This window comes from Colius striatus, chromosome 1, assembly GCF_028858725.1.
Source record: "Colius striatus isolate bColStr4 chromosome 1, bColStr4.1.hap1, whole genome shotgun sequence".
Classification (NCBI taxonomy): domain Eukaryota; kingdom Metazoa; phylum Chordata; class Aves; order Coliiformes; family Coliidae; genus Colius; species Colius striatus.
Window position 1 is genome coordinate 157,346,972 of NC_084759.1, and position 18,617 is coordinate 157,365,588.

At 34.6% G+C, this 18,617-nt stretch overlaps 1 protein-coding gene across 4 annotated transcripts in view; it reads left to right on the forward strand.

Annotated features, from left to right (window-relative positions):
- The window catches only part of ANKS1B (ankyrin repeat and sterile alpha motif domain containing 1B), a 431,515-nt gene that overhangs the window by 51,702 nt on the left and 361,196 nt on the right, over nt 1-18,617 (forward strand). For 3 of the 4 annotated variants that reach the window (XM_061988906.1, XM_061988958.1, XM_061988983.1), the window contains exons 3-4: nt 2,854-3,010; nt 14,238-14,534. In XM_061988906.1, the coding sequence (XP_061844890.1) occupies nt 2,854-3,010; nt 14,238-14,534 (454 nt within the window). Of the gene's footprint in view, nt 1-2,853; nt 3,011-14,237; nt 14,535-16,731; nt 16,853-18,617 lie in introns of those variants that run through there. The other variant, XM_061989065.1, reaches the window with a different exon arrangement.

Below are 18,617 nucleotides of genomic sequence, written 5' to 3' on the forward strand. Positions count from 1 at the left end.
TGTTATTGTAGGGTAATTCTCTTTCTTTTTGAAATTATTCAGCTTTATACAAGTAATTAAATCTTATCTGGGGCAAGCACTTTAAACTCAGTTTCCCTAAGTAATTTTACTTAGTACAATAATGTTACTGGGCTAAGGACTCTCAGTTTTCTCCGCTCTGAAATTTATTTCTACAAAATGAAAAAAGTTCTGACAGAGAGCTAAAAAAGAATCACCTGAGAGAAGTGTGATGGGTCAGGACATTCTTGAATGATGAAGGAATCTGTCCTGGTTTAAGCTCAGCCAGAAAAGAAGCACCAAGCAGCCATTTACTCACTACCCCCCATCCCCCCAACCCCGTGGAAGGTGGAGGCCCCAGCAAGATAGGAGGAGAAAAGATAGCTAAGGGCATTGTGGATTGAGACAAGGGCAGGAAGTGCTCACTTGTCAATTATGATTCCAGGCAAAACAAACTCGACTACTTGGTGCAGGGAAGAAAACAAGATCAGTTTAATCTACTACCAATGAAACAGAAAGCAGAAAGGCAGAAAGCAAAAAAATGTAGAACAAGACAGTGAGAAAAAATACAACCATCATTTTAAGACCTCCATTCCTCCCTTCTTCCTGGGCTCAGCTAACTGCTCCTGATATCGCTACCTCCTCCTCCCTTAATGGTCCAGGGGGGCATGGAATGGGGGATCAGGGCAGGAAATGGAAGAAGTGGTCAGTCCATCACAGATGGTCTCTGCCACTCGCTCCTTCTCAGAGGAGAAGCCTCCTCACATCCTTCCCCTGCTCCAATGTGGGCTCCTTCCCACAGAATACAGTCCTTAATAAGTCTTTCCAACATGAGCCCTTTCCAAGGGCTGCAGCTCCCCACAGACTCCTCCAGTGCATGTCTTCTCCATGGCAGCACAACTTCAGGCACATTCTGCTCCAACACCACCTCCCATAGACTCATGGTCCCTCCAGGCACAGACACCCCTGGTGTGGAGTCTTCTACAAGCTGATGGCAGATCTCAGCTCTACTGTTTCCCTCCACAGGTTGCAGGGGCACAGGTGCTGTCTTACTATGGGATGCAGGGTGGGTCTCTGCTCCAGTGTACCACCTCCTCTCTTCCTTTACTGACCTTGGCGTCTGCATGGTCTCTTTTCTCTCATCCCACTCCTTCAACCATCTTCAACCCCTCCTCCTCCTCAAAAACTTATCGCAGAGATACCCAATTGTCTTAGTCCCAGAGTTGTTTCCCACTGAGGGAAGTTTCATGTTACTTCTTACAGGGGCCACCACTACAGCCTCTTGCTCATTACCAGAAACAGCTCCTCACAAATCCAACACAGAGCCCTATGTTCTATTTTGTAGCTTGAATCTTGCAACAAGCTCATCCCAATATTGTTATATATCGTGATCTATAGATTTCAGTTGTGGAGGGTTTTCTAACCCATTTTTCCCACTTGGTTAAATTTCCATTTCCCTTTGGTTTGTATCTCTTTCAAACTACTCTATACCTCTAGCATTCATTAGACTCTGTACTGCCAGACCAACTATTATTACATGAGAAATGTCTCAAACCTTATTTGTACAAAAAAGTTTCTCTCGGGAGTTACTTTTCTGGGACTTTCTGAGTAGCAAAATTATTCTGTAGTTGGTCTTTCTTGGTTATTATGTTATTTGACCTTGTCAAGAGTAAGCAAAATCCAGCATAAAGTCTCCCTCAAAGCTTATATGTGGGGACTCCAGTGTCTCCGTGATTTCTTTTAAAGACAATGGGGAGTTTCTTTTGACCTGGATATATTCATTCTTACCTAAATAAGGTTCTATCCAGATAAAGAGAACAAATGCCTCGGGATTTACTTTCAGTCTTACTTTGTAGTCAACGTCTTCGCTTTTCATCATAGGCTGCATTGAGCTCCCTCCCCCATTGGATTTTTTGAAATAAATCTGTAAGAGCTTGTGTTTTCATATTCAGCAAAAATATGTGTAGAACTACCCACATAATAGATGTTATTAACAATAACTAATGAGACCTGACTGTGTCAAAGTAAGACAAGACAAATAGAGAGATAAGACAGAATTTATTGACTTTCTGACGTGTCTGATAACGTGATAATACCACATAGCTGAATTTTATATTTCACTTTAGAGGTAAAAGAGACTGCTTAAAAAACAGGTATGCATTATACCAGCTTGTACTAATCTTTCATTTTATGTATGATAACCCACACTCAAAGTACTGAAGGAAATATAATAAGAATTAAAATAATAAAAGTCACATTTTTCCTCACTGCTCTTGGGAAGCCGGATGTGGGAAATGAAAATAGAAGCAATTATTCCATAGAAGATACTATATATCTAACTAGATCATCATTAAGTTGTTTCTTTCATCTTTGAGTTGCCTTAAAGAGGAAAAAAACCTGTTACTTAAGCTTTACTGCATGAACCATGTCCATATATGTCCTCCTATTTTGCTGCCTCCAGAACTCAACAATGATGGAGATAGGAGTACTCTGCCTTTAGGGCCTGGAAAGTTTGTCTTTAGGGACATGCACATGGTCTGAACTGCCAAATTCTAAAAATAATTCTGTGGCCATGTCATCCTATTGAAATAAAAAGATTCAAAGAACTGATGATAATGTTGTTCATGGGTATTCATAGGAACTAAGTATCATTACAATTAATAATATTTTGGCTATGTTTTACTTCTCTTTAATTCTTAGAAATGATTTGTCTTAGTTTTTGTAGCTGTTTCGCTTGAAATACAGGGTTTTTTCTGTTACTTGGGGTAAACATTTTGGAAGTATGTATGTTCATGTAAAAACTGAATAAAAAAATAAGCTTCCTGTCAATTTTTAGATTTACTTCCTGTTTTACAGGGATATAGTTCTCAAATTACTTCAGTATGAAGCATCAACTAACGTGGCAGATAATAAAGGTTATTTTCCTATTCACTTGGCTGCTTGGAGAGGAGATGTAGACATTGTGAAGATTCTCATCCATCATGGGCCATCACACTCCAGAGTAAATGAACAGGTGAAGTGATAAAAAATATTTGTGTACATCATCAGAAGAGAGCAGCACATATTCTTTAAGTCTGGCACATTTATAGCAAGTTAATTAAAAATATATATTTTTCATTATTTCAGTAGTTTCTTCACCAAGACTGATAAATCTTCTGATATAAGCATACCAGATATCTTTATTCTGGACTAACCTAAAGTGTATTAGGTTTAAAAAGTTTAAAAATCCCTTTCTACCTTTGTTTCATATTAAGACATCTTTCAAATATATTGATGTATATTTGCATGAACTCTGTGTCTTCTTTACTTTATTAGATATTAAATTCCTGAAAAACTTTGAGCTAAAAGGAATATTCTTGGTATATTTTGACTGTACTGTAAATGAACTGATATGTAGAGATAAATGACAAACCAGATGGACTGCATGTATGCATGTGCAGCAGAATGGATACATAAATGCTAGGAAAAAAATGATGAGAGTATTACAGTGGAGAAGGGCAGGGTAAGTATGTTGCGTTCTGTTGTCAAACATATGGCACACCTTCTGTTTTCATTCTATATATTCTTATATGGTCCATTCTTAGGGTTAGTATTTGGAAACTGAAAGAAGATGAGTCAAGTCTTACACCATCTATAGTCATCTGAACTAGAAGACTGGAAGTAGACTGTGAAATATGAGTAGTAACCATAAGTTCTTGAATTTGCCAAGGTTATGAGGAAGTTACTGGAATGTAAAGGTGGGAATCAGCTCCAGATTCAGACGTAAATTATGCTGTCTACATTGTCCATGTATGCACTGTTTTATTCCACATTGGTCTAGACAGTGTAATCACAGGAGCCAACAGGGTTATTCAAGTAACAAAAAGTAAGGTAGGAATAATTTGCCCAAACACAAAAATCCAGTACCTTCTAAGGCTGAGGAGTAACTGGGACATCTGCATGAGCCTGAAGGTATGACAGAGGATACTCAGAATTTCCATGTCCTTGTGGAGTGGCTGATGGACTCTAAGTAGGATACCCTACAGCATCTCAAATAGCAAAATAAAGTCTAACAAATTAATTGCACTCCTAGTGTCTGTGTTAGTGTGGATGCAAGACAAATTGTGAGAAAATAAGAAATATTAGACCTAAATTGCAAATAGTTAAGCCATGGATTCCAATGGCTAAGTGTATAACCTCAAATATCAAATAGTATGAGATGCCATTCGTTGAATAATCTATTAGATTATATCAAAATAAGTATCAAGTATTAGTGCAGGAAATATTGAAACAGAAAGTAATAAAATAACCCCATGTGACAGTCTTCTGCGAAGTCCTTTAATACTCTGACTCATCCAAGAAAAAATATAAACCATAAAATTTATCATTCTGTTGTTTTCGTTGCAGATTAAGAATTTCTCTGGGTTCGTCATTTTTATCAACTATTGCACGTAGGATGGAATGTGTTGAATTGTAGGATTACCTTTTGTCAAGGAGAAGGTGTTTTTTCAGTTTTATTTCTGCAACAACTACAACAAAAAAAGCTGCTTTCAGATTGAATGTTACCTATTTGCTTGAATAGATTCCTTATACTGAACTGAGAGAAAACTGGAAGCTATATAGGAACTTCAGAGGGAGGAAAAGAGAAAAAGATATTTCAGCAAGATTGGAAAGAGAAAAGTAAATTAAAACCCACTTCTCCCCAATCCCACGTATTCTCAAGCTTGATTAGATATTCTGTCTAGTCTCTCTGGTTTGATCCCTGGAGAAAATAAGGACGGATATCCCACTGACTCCAAAAAAGTCTTGTCATCAGATCTGCTTTTTATGCATTTTACCAAAAAACTTTATAATAGAAAATGTGTGAGCAATTCTCACAAGACATGTTGGACCTTAAGTCTCTTAAGGGAATCTTTATCATATTAAACTCTGAAGTTACACTCAAGCATACAGAGTTCTGATTTTGTAAATCCACTGGTGTTCCACTCTAGACAATGGCCAGCTATAGTATGTGGACCATTTTGCTGGCCCTGGTTTTCCATTGCTACTTCCCACTTTATGCAGGAGAATATTATCTATATCACGGAATGAGGGAAACGCTACATGGATATAAAGACATTTCCACCCACACATCCTCAAATAGAGTGGCATCCTCTCACTAATACCTACTGTGCATTCTTATGGTCTGTAGGTTTCTGAGACTTTTGCTTATTTGCTGATAGGCTCTGTAGGGCAGGTAGGTCCTCATCGCTCTCATAGCTTCTCTCAGATCTGTGAAGCCTAAGCTATAGTTTATAAGAAATCCTGGGCTACTTTTCTTCCTTGATTTTGCTTCTGAGAGTGGGGAAGAAGGATAGCCATTTTTCTTGACATTTGCCACAACAAATAATATAGTCAGGCTCTTTTTTTTTTTTTTCTTTTTTAAGGATCACATTAAGAATGTATGTTCTTTCAATTTAACAAAATAATTTTGCTCATTACTGAAAAATTGTTGCAACTGATTTCTAATATATCTTAGCTTTCCATCTATTGTATTAAAATTTTGTGTAAGATCAATGCTTCTAAAAACTTAAGTGAAAGTAATGAAGAACACAACAAAGAAGTAAGTCAGAAACTCTTGATGCATAAATGTAGATTACATGAATTAAGGTGTTTAAAATGACATACCGTAAACTAATTAACTGCATCTTATATGTTTAAAATGCAGTTAACTAACATCAGAGGATCATATCCAGACATATCCAGCATCTAAAGCTCTGAATGCCCCCTACTGTTTCTGTTACATAAAACTGAAAAAAAAAAAAACCCAAACAGTAGAGAGGCAAACAGTTAAATGTCAATTCTTTTATGGGAATGTTGGAATTTAGATTGGCAACTTCATACACAGGTAATGATTACAGCATAACAATTATGTAAGAATAATTCTATCACTGTTTAATAGTCAAGTCTTAGTTGACATGCATAGTATATGCTTTAAATTGCAAAATATGGGGAAATTACAAAATATGGGGAAATTGCAAAACATGAAACTGTTTTTGTTGAAGACTTGAAAATATGTAAATTAGAAATTGAATGAAGATCAGTAGGTAGTATGAGGTCAAGATTTCTTAGTAAATTAATACCAAATATAATTAAAAAGTGTGTTGTTAACCATCAAACTACTTAAATGTTTCTTCATGTAAAGACATCTGGGTAGCACAAACATTTATTATGGCAACTCTCATAATAAAATTATGTAATTGATAAGAAGTCCATATCTATGGAAAAAACCCCCCACATATAGGTCAAAATGTAGCGTTTTGTATTAGTACAGAAAATCACATGCAAAAAAGATGAATGGCATCAGGAATAAATATCAAGTTCAAAATACATTTTCTCTCACTATATATAATATGATCAGTGAAAAATTTACAGGAAAATATATGAACACTTCTGATTTTTTTGGTAATGTTATCTGTTTTGTGGTTCTGTCTGTTTATCTATATGCACATAACACATCTTTTTCCTTACACTTGTGTGTTTAATGTACTGTAGAATTTGTCTGTGCATCAAATTGTGGTTATCATAAGAACCCTCATGTTTCCTTAATGTTTCTGAATGCTTCTTCTGAAATGTGAAGGAAAAGAGTTCAGGATGCATTCATAATATGTAAATACCCAACATCTAATATATTTACTGACTTCCGCAAATTATTGAAAAGAATAACAGATATTATGTTTCTCTCAGACCTCAGAGACTTCCAGAGGTACAATTCTGTTCCAAAGTAGCCTGCAAAACCAATAATTTTCAAGTTCTACATTCCACGTTTCCCCCCCTCCCCCTAAATTAGTGTGTGAATGAATTTCAGAATTTCTCTTACAACTCTTATACTCTCTTTAGAAAAAAAAAAAGTACAGAAGCAATCTTTTTGATTGAAACAGATTGTAGCAGTAAATTTGAAGAAAACATTTATTCAAAAGAGTCACCCAAATTACAGAATTACTTTTTTATGATGTTTCCAAATACGTGAAGGTGTATTTCAATGCGAACTCAGTAGATTTGGTTTTGATTCACACAGGGTGATTTGCAGCAGAATTTTTCCCAATATCTTTTACAAAAATTGTCTTTTTGAAAAAAATGTTACTATCTAAATCCAAACATTGTCTAAATAATGAGACATTGGCATATTTATTTGTCATCATATTGTTCTTATATGGTAAAGATATTAACTAGAAATTGTTCATGGAATCATAGAATTATGTGGATCAGAAGGGATCTTCAAAGATCATCTAGTCCCCGCCTCCCACCATGGACAGGAACATATTTCACTAGATGAAGTTTCTCAAAGCCCTATCCAACCTAACCTTGAACAGTTACAATGGTGATGCATCCACAGTGTCACTGCCCAACATGTTCCAGGGTCTAACCACCCTCATGATAAAAAAAGTTTCTTCCTTATATCCAATCTAAATCTACTAAATTCTATCTAAATTCAGTTTAAAACTATTTCTCCTTGTTCTGTCACCTCAGGCCTTTGTAAAAAGTCTCTCTCCATCTTTCTTTCAAGCCCCCTTTAAGTTCTAAAAGGCTGCAATAAGGTCTCCCTTGAACCTTCTCTTCTCAGCAACCCCAACTCTCTCAGCCTTTCTTCACTGGAGAGGTGTTCCATCTCTCATTTTTGTGGATATCCTCTGGATCTGCTCTAAAAGGTCCATGTATTTATTGTGCTGAAACCTCAGAGCTGGATGCTGTGAACCAGATGGGGTCTCATGAGAGCAAATTAAGGGGCAAGAATAACCTCCCTCAACCTGTTGGCCACAATTCTTTTTATGCAGCCCAGGAAAGGATTGACTTTCTGGGCTGCAATTGCATGTTGCCAGTTCACATCCAATTTTTCATCCATCAGTATTCCTAAGTCTTCTGTAGGGCTGCTCCTAATCATATTTTTACTGAGTCTGTGGTGATACTGGGGATTGCCCTGACCCATGTCCAGGCACTTGGCCTGCATGGAGTTCACATGGGCCCATTTCTCAAGCCTGTTGAAGTCCCCATGGATGGCATTCCTTTCCACAAGTTATCAACTGCACCACATGGCTTGGTGTCATCCACAAACTTGATGAGGGTAAACTCCATCCCACTATCTATGTCATTGATGACCTTATTAAACAGTATTGGTTGCAGTACAGGCTCTAGGGGGATACGGGTCATTACTGGAGGCTTAAATTGCACTGAGAAGGGAAAAACAGAAATGGATCAGGGTAGTATGCATGAAAGAATTTCAGTATCTCAGTATCAATTTGTTGTAGATTTAAAGAGAAACATAAAGAAATACAATAATGCTACAGGGAGAATAAAGTGTCCAATATGTTCTTTATGAGTATTTCTCCTCTTACAACAGGAATTTGTAGTTTAAGTAAAATACTTTTAGTTTTATTACATTTCTGTAGCAAATAATTGCTAAATACTTGTTTCTCTTAAAATAGTTTGATAAACTGAAATTTCTGACTTGATTGATGACTTAATTTGCCTTTATTGGCAATTGCCCATGCACTAAACTTTCTGTGTTTAGTATTGATTCTGCACACAGTCAAATTCTCTGGTATTATTAACTACATAATTTCAGCATTCATACTACAATGGATAACTTTTGATACCCATTGGAGCCATGTTCAGAAATTCATTTAGATTCCACTGAAAAAGATTGTATCTTCCCCAATGCCTTTTGTATTTGTTGAGTGTCACTAATGTGAAACATTTGTGCAGCTGCAGCCCCTTTTCAAAATTACAGTAAAACTCATTCTCATTTCTGTGTTAAAAATCATCAGAGATCCACATGTCAAAAAATATTCCTAGACTTTTGGCAGACAGCTTTAGGCATTGATGGAGTATTATTTTGTGAACAGATAAGAGCTCATGAAAGAAAAAAAAATCAGGAATGGTAGGTCTTAAAAAATCCCAATAAAGTTAAAGAAACACATCCAATGATATAATGTAGAACTTTTATATATCTAATACATATGAACACCCAGGTATCTAAATTTTTGAATTTAAGCAAAATTGTGAGTATTTTTGTTATTTGTGTACGATTAAAGTTCCAGCAGGATGAAAAGGGAAAATATTTAGTCTTATCTTAAATCTCCTGGGTTTTAAATAATTTTTTAAGACATATCTGGAAATATTAGAGATGTCTAAATTCTAATACTTGGACTTGTGTTTAATAGAATATTTGATAAGGAAATTTATGGGCTTTTTATTTCTTTCATGACTTTTCAGTTAGGGAGGTTTGTTGATGACACATGATAAGAAGAAAGATGTCAGTTGTTTTCCACATAAACTGTAAAAACCTGTGAACTGTGTAAAATCCCATTTCCTCACCCAAAAAGAAGAGAGTAAAGTCACAATGATTTACCCAAGAGCTCCCCTCATCCTTGGCTGTGTTTCTGTTGTAACATTGTTCAGCCTTTGCCCTATACAACCAGCAAGTCACTTTAATTCCCACGGGAATTAAATACATTGACAAGCTACTTTTTTTGTAATAAGTAACTATATTGGTGGAACTTCTCAGGAAAATGTTTTTGTGTTTTAACAGGTGAAGTAAGACCATAACAAGATCATTCCTTTCTCTACCTTAGATATAGTGTTTCTTTATTTTTCCTCCATTTAGCCTTTAATTATTAAAACTTTATTTTTGTAATTTTTGGTTTATTTGTTTCTAATTGACTACTCTTGAGTATATTGAGTATATAGATAGACTTTTTCAATCTCTCCCATTGGTCCATATGTCTTTTCACTTAAATTATTCTTTCATCACCGAGGCAATAGCACAAAGCTTTTCTTTAAAAAAAAAGATACTTAATATTGGGATTATGTGACAGAGAAATGGCTCCATAATTTAGGAAGTCTCCCTTTTCAAGTTCATCATGAAAATGCTTAGATAATAAAGGAGCTGAGCATTCTTTGGAAAGGTGTGTAAAATCACTCCTTTAGAGTCCTTGTTGTTTGTGCAGTACTTGAGTGGACTTTAGGAGGTTAAAAATTTTCTTAGCAAAAAATAAGACTATGCAGTAAAAGTCCTAAATATACCTACTGCTTAGTAGTGGCTTCACAAGGATCTCTATAATATTAATGAGAGCCATTAATTATTTCGATAACTCCTGTACTTCCAAGCTACAATAATAGTTTCTGTAACATATTTGGTGGTCTGTCTTCTAATGAGTAGACCTTAAGATACGTTCTACATTTCCTAGTGGCATGTGTTCCTAGTAGCTAAACGGTGTCATACAGCCTGCAATACTGACCAGACACAATGCTGCAAAAGCACAGTTCAGTTTGCAGCAACAGAAGTCTGAGTTATGGCTCCATGTGGAAGAGGGACAGATTCAGAAAAAGTCTAGAAAATGTTAGGACAATGCCCATGAAGAGACTTATGTGACAAATAATGAAGAAAATTGCAAAAGGTTAAAAGCTGAATCATAAGATGCTTTCCTAATTTCTGAAAGAGGTTGATTGGGCCATATGAGTAGCTATTGGTTAAAATATTAGGTATATTAGCGACTTCAGGTTTATACTATTTTTGATTATATTGGTCTACTCTTGTCTTATTTTTTAAAAAATATTAATTGGTTCTGATTTCTAGATCTTTCTTTTCTTGACTCATTCAGTCTTAGAGTCTGTATTGTAGTTTCTAACATATTCTAAAACATTCTAGTATTTTTGTTCAGCACTAGGTGCAGTATTTAACCCTTGGATATCAGATTTGGAGACCCAGTCACATAATGATAACTTTCATGCAGACGTTTCTGTTTTCATAGCCAGTTAACTGCTCACTGCAATGAATGTTAGTGCATAAACTTTCTGTACTGCAGAAACAACAGTTTACATATGGGACTAAAAATATGGGTATTGGTATTAAATTATTGGTAATTTTTTCAATAATATTTTTTCATGTATTTCAAATATTACTTCAAAGTAATATGCAATTTTACAGACATGAGGACAAAGAGCACTTTAAGTTCAATACAGTTACACCTGGGTTAGCTTTGTTCATATAAAGAGAAGTCAAGTAACAGCATTCCCTGGAGCAAGGAAATGACATAACTTCACCTATTGAAATATCATATGTTGTTATTTTAAGTTCTTGCTGTGTCTCTTTTACAAACAATTGCCTTAAGGAGGAAGCTTATGACACTGAGACACTGACATCTCATGTGGGGTGAGAAGAAGACCGTGCTTCTTCTAGTCTGGGAAATACACTGCTATAGCCTTTTCCATCTTAGGGTTCTCTGTGGGAATGGAAAAACAACAATGTGTGCCACAGGAGGCATTCTCTTCTTTTCTAAATTTGAACATGGCAGACTCTGTCAAAGCCTACTTAAAAACTCTATTCTCACCTCTGTAAAACATCTTGCTTTCAAGGTGATGTGTTTTATGTAAGCAATACTAAATTGTTGAAGCGGATAAATTTAGAGAGCAGTTAAGTTTTAATTCTCTCCTTTAAAATTAAAAACCATTCTGTGTTTTATACTTGAATTGAGTTGATTAATTTACATTTTAAAGAGTAAAGGATATTGTATTATTAAGTTTTAATTAGGTAGCACCTCTCAGCTCTGATAACACTGTATATACAATGCCTATTCTCACTGTGTTTGTGTAGGTAATTTAATTATCATGTTTGTTGAGGTTGGATTCTTCTATCTTATTTCAGTGACGCCTAGTTCTTTATAATTTTGAATCAGTTTGATTTGTCATTAACTGAAAGTAGTTTTAATTTGGCAAATGCAAAGAAATGATAGTTCAATAATGTTCATTTGAAAATATTAAAATTTTGTTTGGATTTACAGTTGCTTCTGTGCACCACATTGTTTTAAAATATACTTTCCTGTAAATATATCCTTGCATGAAAATTGAATTGGATTTTCTTTATTTAGAGGGAATGAATTTCAGCTTCATGTACAGCAACAGTGATTTGGATTGGTTGGTTTCTGTGTGTTTGTATCTGTGGCTGAAATTTTGACCAGTCCCAAAATTTTGAAAAAAAGGACATAGCCAGTTTAATTTTTATGTCCCTTTGAAAATTTAAACCAAATATTTTTAAACTGTCATATTAGACTGTTAGTGCAAGATTCCACATACTTTATACAATATCCACAAATACTTGAAAAAAAATCAAGCATAAGCAGATATTGGATAGATATATCTGTGACAATTACATACTAAACGTGTATTTTGCTCTTTACAGAATGTGTATATAGTTATACCTCTAATTTATTTGTGTAACTATTTCCTTTGGATATGTAAATACAGTAACTGTATGCAGAAATTACCATAATTGGTTATTTTATGGCAATTGGCAATTGTCTGATTTTCATAGTTAATTGTACTAAATCTATACAAAATTATATTCTGATCGCCTGCTCATCTATACAGTTCTGTCTGTAAAATATTGAAAATCTAAAAATAAATTCTAATAAACTCTGCTTGTGGGTATACCAGTGTACATAAAAGAGCCTGCTTTGCCCAGTGCCGTATAATGGATACATTAGCAGTCACTAGAATATAAAAAAATATATCTTGGGTAGTTGATAGATTGTTGTAGCCATGTAATATTTTAAGAGTACATATTTTAGCCTGAATTTATGGTCTGTGTGATAGAAAAAGACCACATGGTGGTCTGAATGGTGCATAATGATTCAAATACTTATTAGTCATCAAACTATGCCAAGGGGAACTTCTCACTTTCTACTTGTCTCTTCTTCAGCTTCTGGCTTGCAGTTTTGCTGGAAACACATTTCAGTCCCTGGGATCTTATGTAGTGTTTCAGACATCTGAAGAGGTTATCTGCAACATTAATTTATCTGAATGTATTGATCTGCCTCTTCTCCCAGGTTCATCTGAGTCGTTTTAAATTACAAGATGAGATAAAAACTGACAGCAATGTTGTTAAAACCACAAACCTGAGAATTAAGTTCTTGATTACAGAAACACTGTTACCAAAAACAAAAAAAATTCTCCCTGTCCACCATTCTAGATGTCACTGTGCAACATGCATTTTCTTATCTTAGCTAGCTTTTGAGGAAAAGACCAAAGCCTTAGATTCTCTCACACTTTCTGTTTTTCAAACAATTTTTTTTCTCCCTATTTTCAATTCTCTGTCACTGGAATTTTCTTCAACTGTTTCCTTGAGAAATATAGCCTATAGATTCAGATTTATCTCTTCTTTCTTTACAGTTGGACTTTTGCCTTTTTCTAGTGAATTTACATTATTTTTTTGTTTCTTTATATGACACATTAGCTTAATGGCTTTCTACTTTTACATTTTCAAAACTATCACAACATTTTATAAATCATATATCAGAAGAGGCATTCAGTGTACATAGTTTTGAAATTGGTAGTGTTTAGCCTATTTTAAGGCTTCATAGAGACTATATAGGATATTATTAATGTAAATGGCATATAGAATTCAGAGAGCTCTATGAATGATTTCCTTCCTCTCTGCCTGAAGTTATTTGTCTGTTTGGGAACTAGAAGCAGACAATTACAGAAGATATTTCTTATTCTCAATATTTATTTGTTATTAAGTTTATCAAATAATGTTTGGGGAAAGACTTGGGGGGCATTGCTTTATAAAGCAAAAACTCCTTCAAAAATTCCTTCAATTCACAGCATACAAATAGCCACATGTTTTAAAATGCACACATATATCTCCCTGGAGCCATGAGAAGATTAGCTGCTTATGTGATATGCAGTCTTTCTAATTTCTCCAGTTGCTATTTTGCCTCCTTCCAAGCTTTGATTGTTTTCTTGATGGTAACTTTTATAGTGATCTGTAAAACTAGTACCTGATACATTTCATGACACAGTTTTCCTCTATAATTTCACCACTCTAATAGCAAACTGCTATGATTTAAAACTAGATAAACTGAGAAAGGGACTTAAGACATATCTCAGAGTATTTCTAAGAGAAGGAATCAACCGATTTCAGGAACAGGTGAACCAAGGAGGGTTACAGATTTCAACACATCATGAGCAGCAAAGGTTTTAGGAGCATGTAGTTAAAAATGAATTGGGAACAATGTGGACACAGAGGGACCTGAGAGCCACAAAGCTGAAGTATTAATGTATTATTAGTAAGATTTTAGTGGAGTAATTCTGAAGCATTTTGTATACATTACCATACAGTATATTGCAAATCCTGCCTGTGCATGGAGGCAATTTATAGAAGACAAGCAGTTCTATTCTGTGATTTAACATGAGTTTCTGAAGCTTTCGTTTTGTTTTAACAGAACAATGAAAATGAAACAGCACTACATTGTGCAGCTCAATATGGTCATTCAGAAGTAGTTGCTGTTCTGTTAGAAGAGCTAACAGACCCTACAATAAGGAACAACAAACTAGAAACACCTCTGGATCTGGCAGCACTTTATGGACGTCTACGTGTTGTAAAAATGATCATCAAAGCATATCCAAACCTGATGAACTGTAATACAAGAAAACATACTCCTTTGCACCTTGCTGCACGTAATGGCCACAAAGCTGTTGTACAGGTGCTTCTGGAAGCCGGAATGGATGTCAGCTGCCAAGTTAGTGTGTAATTTCTTTCTTCCATTTTTTCTTTCTTCCTTTCTTTATCATTAGACTATCATTCAAAGGAAATAACTTCTTACAGTTTTTTTTTCTTTTAAAATACATTTGCATTTGCTTTGTTAGAAAGGCTGCAAGGTGATGTATAATGCAGATTTTTTTAACAACCCTATTGATGTGTTCAAAGGGATAATTCAAGAAAGATATGTATCTTCAAAGCTGAGTGTAAATTTTAATGTTGTCTTAAGACATGTAGAGGCAATCATATCAACTGTTCATGTTAAATTCATATGAGTTTTTTTACAACATTGGCTTTAATGAATTTAAACTGATTGACTAAAGCTATGACCCTTAATGTTCATGACAATCTGAAACAATGTTTGACTGAGAACTCATTTCCCCAGAGTTATCCCACTCCAAACTCAAAGTTACTAAGTAATGATAATTTTGATTTTCTGCTTTTCTAAACAACTGTATAAACCTAAAAGAGAACCTACAGCAATACACTTGCAGTCACTGACTCCAACCTGTTAGCTGTTTGGTGCATCTGTTTCTATGCAGAGCAAGTTATAATGGTTTAAAAGGGGTAACTTTAAATGCAAGACAAATAGATGGGAACAGATTCAATGTGCGTGAGTTGTAGATTTTATGTCTAATTATTTGTAGTGGAGAGTGTCCAAGCCTTTTAACTACAGAGGATCTGATTCCATTATGTTGCCTTTAGTGTTATGATTTCTCTTGACATAATTGACAGTACCATATTTGAGTTTAAAGTGTATTTTATCTTCAGATTTAAAGTAGTCTTCTTTCTGTCTGGGTATATATAGTATACTTTGAATTAAGGTTGTTTCATCTTTGTATCTATTTTCAGATAGACAAATGTAGTAGTATCTATTTTAGAGTTGCATCCCAGCATTTTTTACCAATAGATGACTTAATAAATCTTGTCAACTTTAGCTAACTTTGACTAAATTTTGTAACCATTTTAAGGTTTAGGTGCATTTAATCAAACACCTTTGCACACATAAGTCCCTTTTATATAGAAAGATTGCACCTGGATTCCATGCACTTTTGTTATTTATGAATCCTTCCACTAAAGTAATGTTTTTCAACTTTTGAGGAAAAGTACGGGAAGCTGGAAAGAAGAGATAGATTTAATAAAAAACTCAAAGCAAACCAGAAAATCTTAACATATATAAAGATTAAAAATGGATGTTCTCAAATGCCTTCAAAGTGAAAAAGTGGTAAAATTATTTTGCTACTCTTATTAGCTCTGTCATGGCAACTTACAAACTCATGGTTACATGAGGGTTGACTATTACACAATGCTTTTATGAAATGTGTTCTTCCTCTTATGTAATCTAGATAATTTTAGCACTACTGTAAATTCTCCTAAGCCATTTCTATCTATAGTTATAGATTTTTGCTGGTCTTGAAATGAGAGATTCTTTTACTAATGACAATCTGTTTACCATCTACGCTAAAAGTCTAAGACTCCCTTTTTTCTTTAAAAAAGTGTAATTTCTTGTAAGTAATTTATATTCTTCATTTTCCTAGTTATACTTAGGCATTCTTTAGTTTTTTGCACTGGGTAATCTTGCTTCTTCTGTGTTTGTCCTATTTTCCATAAGGAAATAGAATTTATTAATTTTCTAACCGTTATACATATTGTTCATCAATATGTTCCTTTTCATTTAGCATCTTAGCATATTGGCAAGTTGGCTGTGTACATATTGTTACTTATTACTTCTATAACCTCTGAAAAATTCTTTGTTGATGATTACTGGCAGCTTAGTAAACTGATCAGAACATACAATATCAGCCTTTTACTTAACACTGAACTCAGCTCTTTTAATATTAATTAAATTGCTCTGCATCACAGATTGGGAAAGAACAATACAAAAAGTATAATCTCTTGTGGTAAATAAAATTGTATTCATTCATATGTGTTACGTAAATTCAGCTTATCAGCAATAAAAGCTCTGAGAATATTCAGAGACAATTATAGAAAAAGCCTATCTGCTGTCACTCTGTAATTGTAAATATTTATTTGTTAAAATGGGAGGTTTACTTTAGCCATATTATCTTTCTGTTCTGTACTCCCTCAGCATTTTTAATCCTAGCAAATATTTGGGCTAATGATAGATAGCAGTTAATTTTTGATTGAATTAATCACACATTTTATTCATTTCCCAGGTCTATCCAATACCCTTCCATATGAGATTATTTAGAAGTGGGCAATACAAATCTGCTTCATCTCTTTATGCTTTGAAGTTTTCATTTAAATTGAAACCTATGAAAAATACACAGGTTTTGGGTGAGTGATAGATTTTGGGCCCTCAGTAAAATTATATACTGCACAGGTCAGTCTGTTTCATGTAAAGAGCAATTTTGTAATTGTAGATACCTAAAAAACTTGGCCCCTTCTGCTTATTCAACTTTATCCCTATTTGCCTTTCCTGTCTGTTCCAATAGTGATGGCAATCTCCGTTGCTTATCACTGTAGTTCTTCTTGCTGTCACTATGTATGGAGGATATTCTATAAATCAGTTTGCAAAGCTACCATTCTCTCCTTCAGATTATGTCTGAAATCCGTATCAAAACTATAGTAAAATGCCTGTGAATGACAACAAATGACCTAATTACAAGCTCTTGTATATCCACTTGTTTAAAAAAAATCTGTAATTAATAAAATCTTTGATGCTTTTAAGTGAGCCTGCAAATCATACACTAAGTTGATTTACGTATCCTGGTGTTCCTACTGACAATGTCCTTCTATCCTTGCTTGCATTATTTGTCTAGCTGTGACGTTTTACCTGTATTTAGCTGTAAACCTCTTGGGGCACAACTTTTTTGTATTAGATACTTAGCACAATTCGTGCTATAGTTTTCTATATTTCATATACAGAAGATTTGTGGTAGGGAATCAATATATAATCCATTGATGCAAATTCAAGCAGACTTTAGTTCATTGTGTCAGTGAAAAAAATCCAGCATTTTTCTATTAAATATTACTATTGAAGAGCTTCCAAATATAATGATAGTGTTTAGCTTGCCAGGAAAGTATGATCCAAGGCAATGGAAGCTTCAGGGAGTAAAGCAGTGAATATTGTCTAGAAATCTTAAATTTGCTTTCTGTAGTATAGATGCATGAGTATATTTGTTCATAAGAACATCGTTATAAGTGAAAAAGATCTACCTAAAAGCTCTGGCACGTCTTGAATAAATTATATGCTACATTTTTTCATCCTTACAATTTGTGTAGCATGGTCCATAGCAGCAGGAAAAAACCCCAACATTATTTCTTTTTTCAAGTAGTAGGCCACATGTACATTTATATACACTTGTATATCTACTCAGCCATTCTGAGTTTCTCTTGGCTCTGTTCATCCTGAGGCTTATTATTTCCCCTATGTTAAAATGGAGCTTGGTAAGTGAACTTCCTGGTAAAAAGGACATTTCTGCCTTCTGGGCAGTTTTGGGGTTGAGGGATCTGATTCACTTGTTAGTTATTCACTATTACTGTGAAATTCTGCCTAGGGCTTTTAAGATTTACGTCAGCATACATCTTTGTGACATCTCACACAGAATTACACATCTGCATCTTACAAGTGTGCTTTCTATCTCCATTATCCCCAGACTTTTTTAGTTCAGTTTTGTGGTAATACTTCCCCTCTTGTTCAGAAAATCAGCTATTTAGTGGACACTTTCCACTGTTTATATGATGCGCCTTTCAAATTCCTTTTTTGAACAGACTGTAATATATATCTTATTTCTGGGAAATGGCATTCATTAACATTGTGTGATAGCTTGGAGTTGTAAAGCAAAGACTACTCCAGAACTCAGAGCAGTGCAGAATGCCTGTAAAGCATTTCAGGATCATGTTCCGATATGTCAGAAAATATCACAGTAGAAAAGAGCAGAAAGCAAGAAAGTATAAAATGAGATGAATTTGCATTTGGCTTAGGAATCCTCTCATAACACTTTGAATTGCGTATGTAGGTGGCTTAAGTTTCTCTACTCCCTTTATGCATAGTGGAATATTAGTTCATTGTTAAAAAACTATCTTCTCTGTCTCAAGT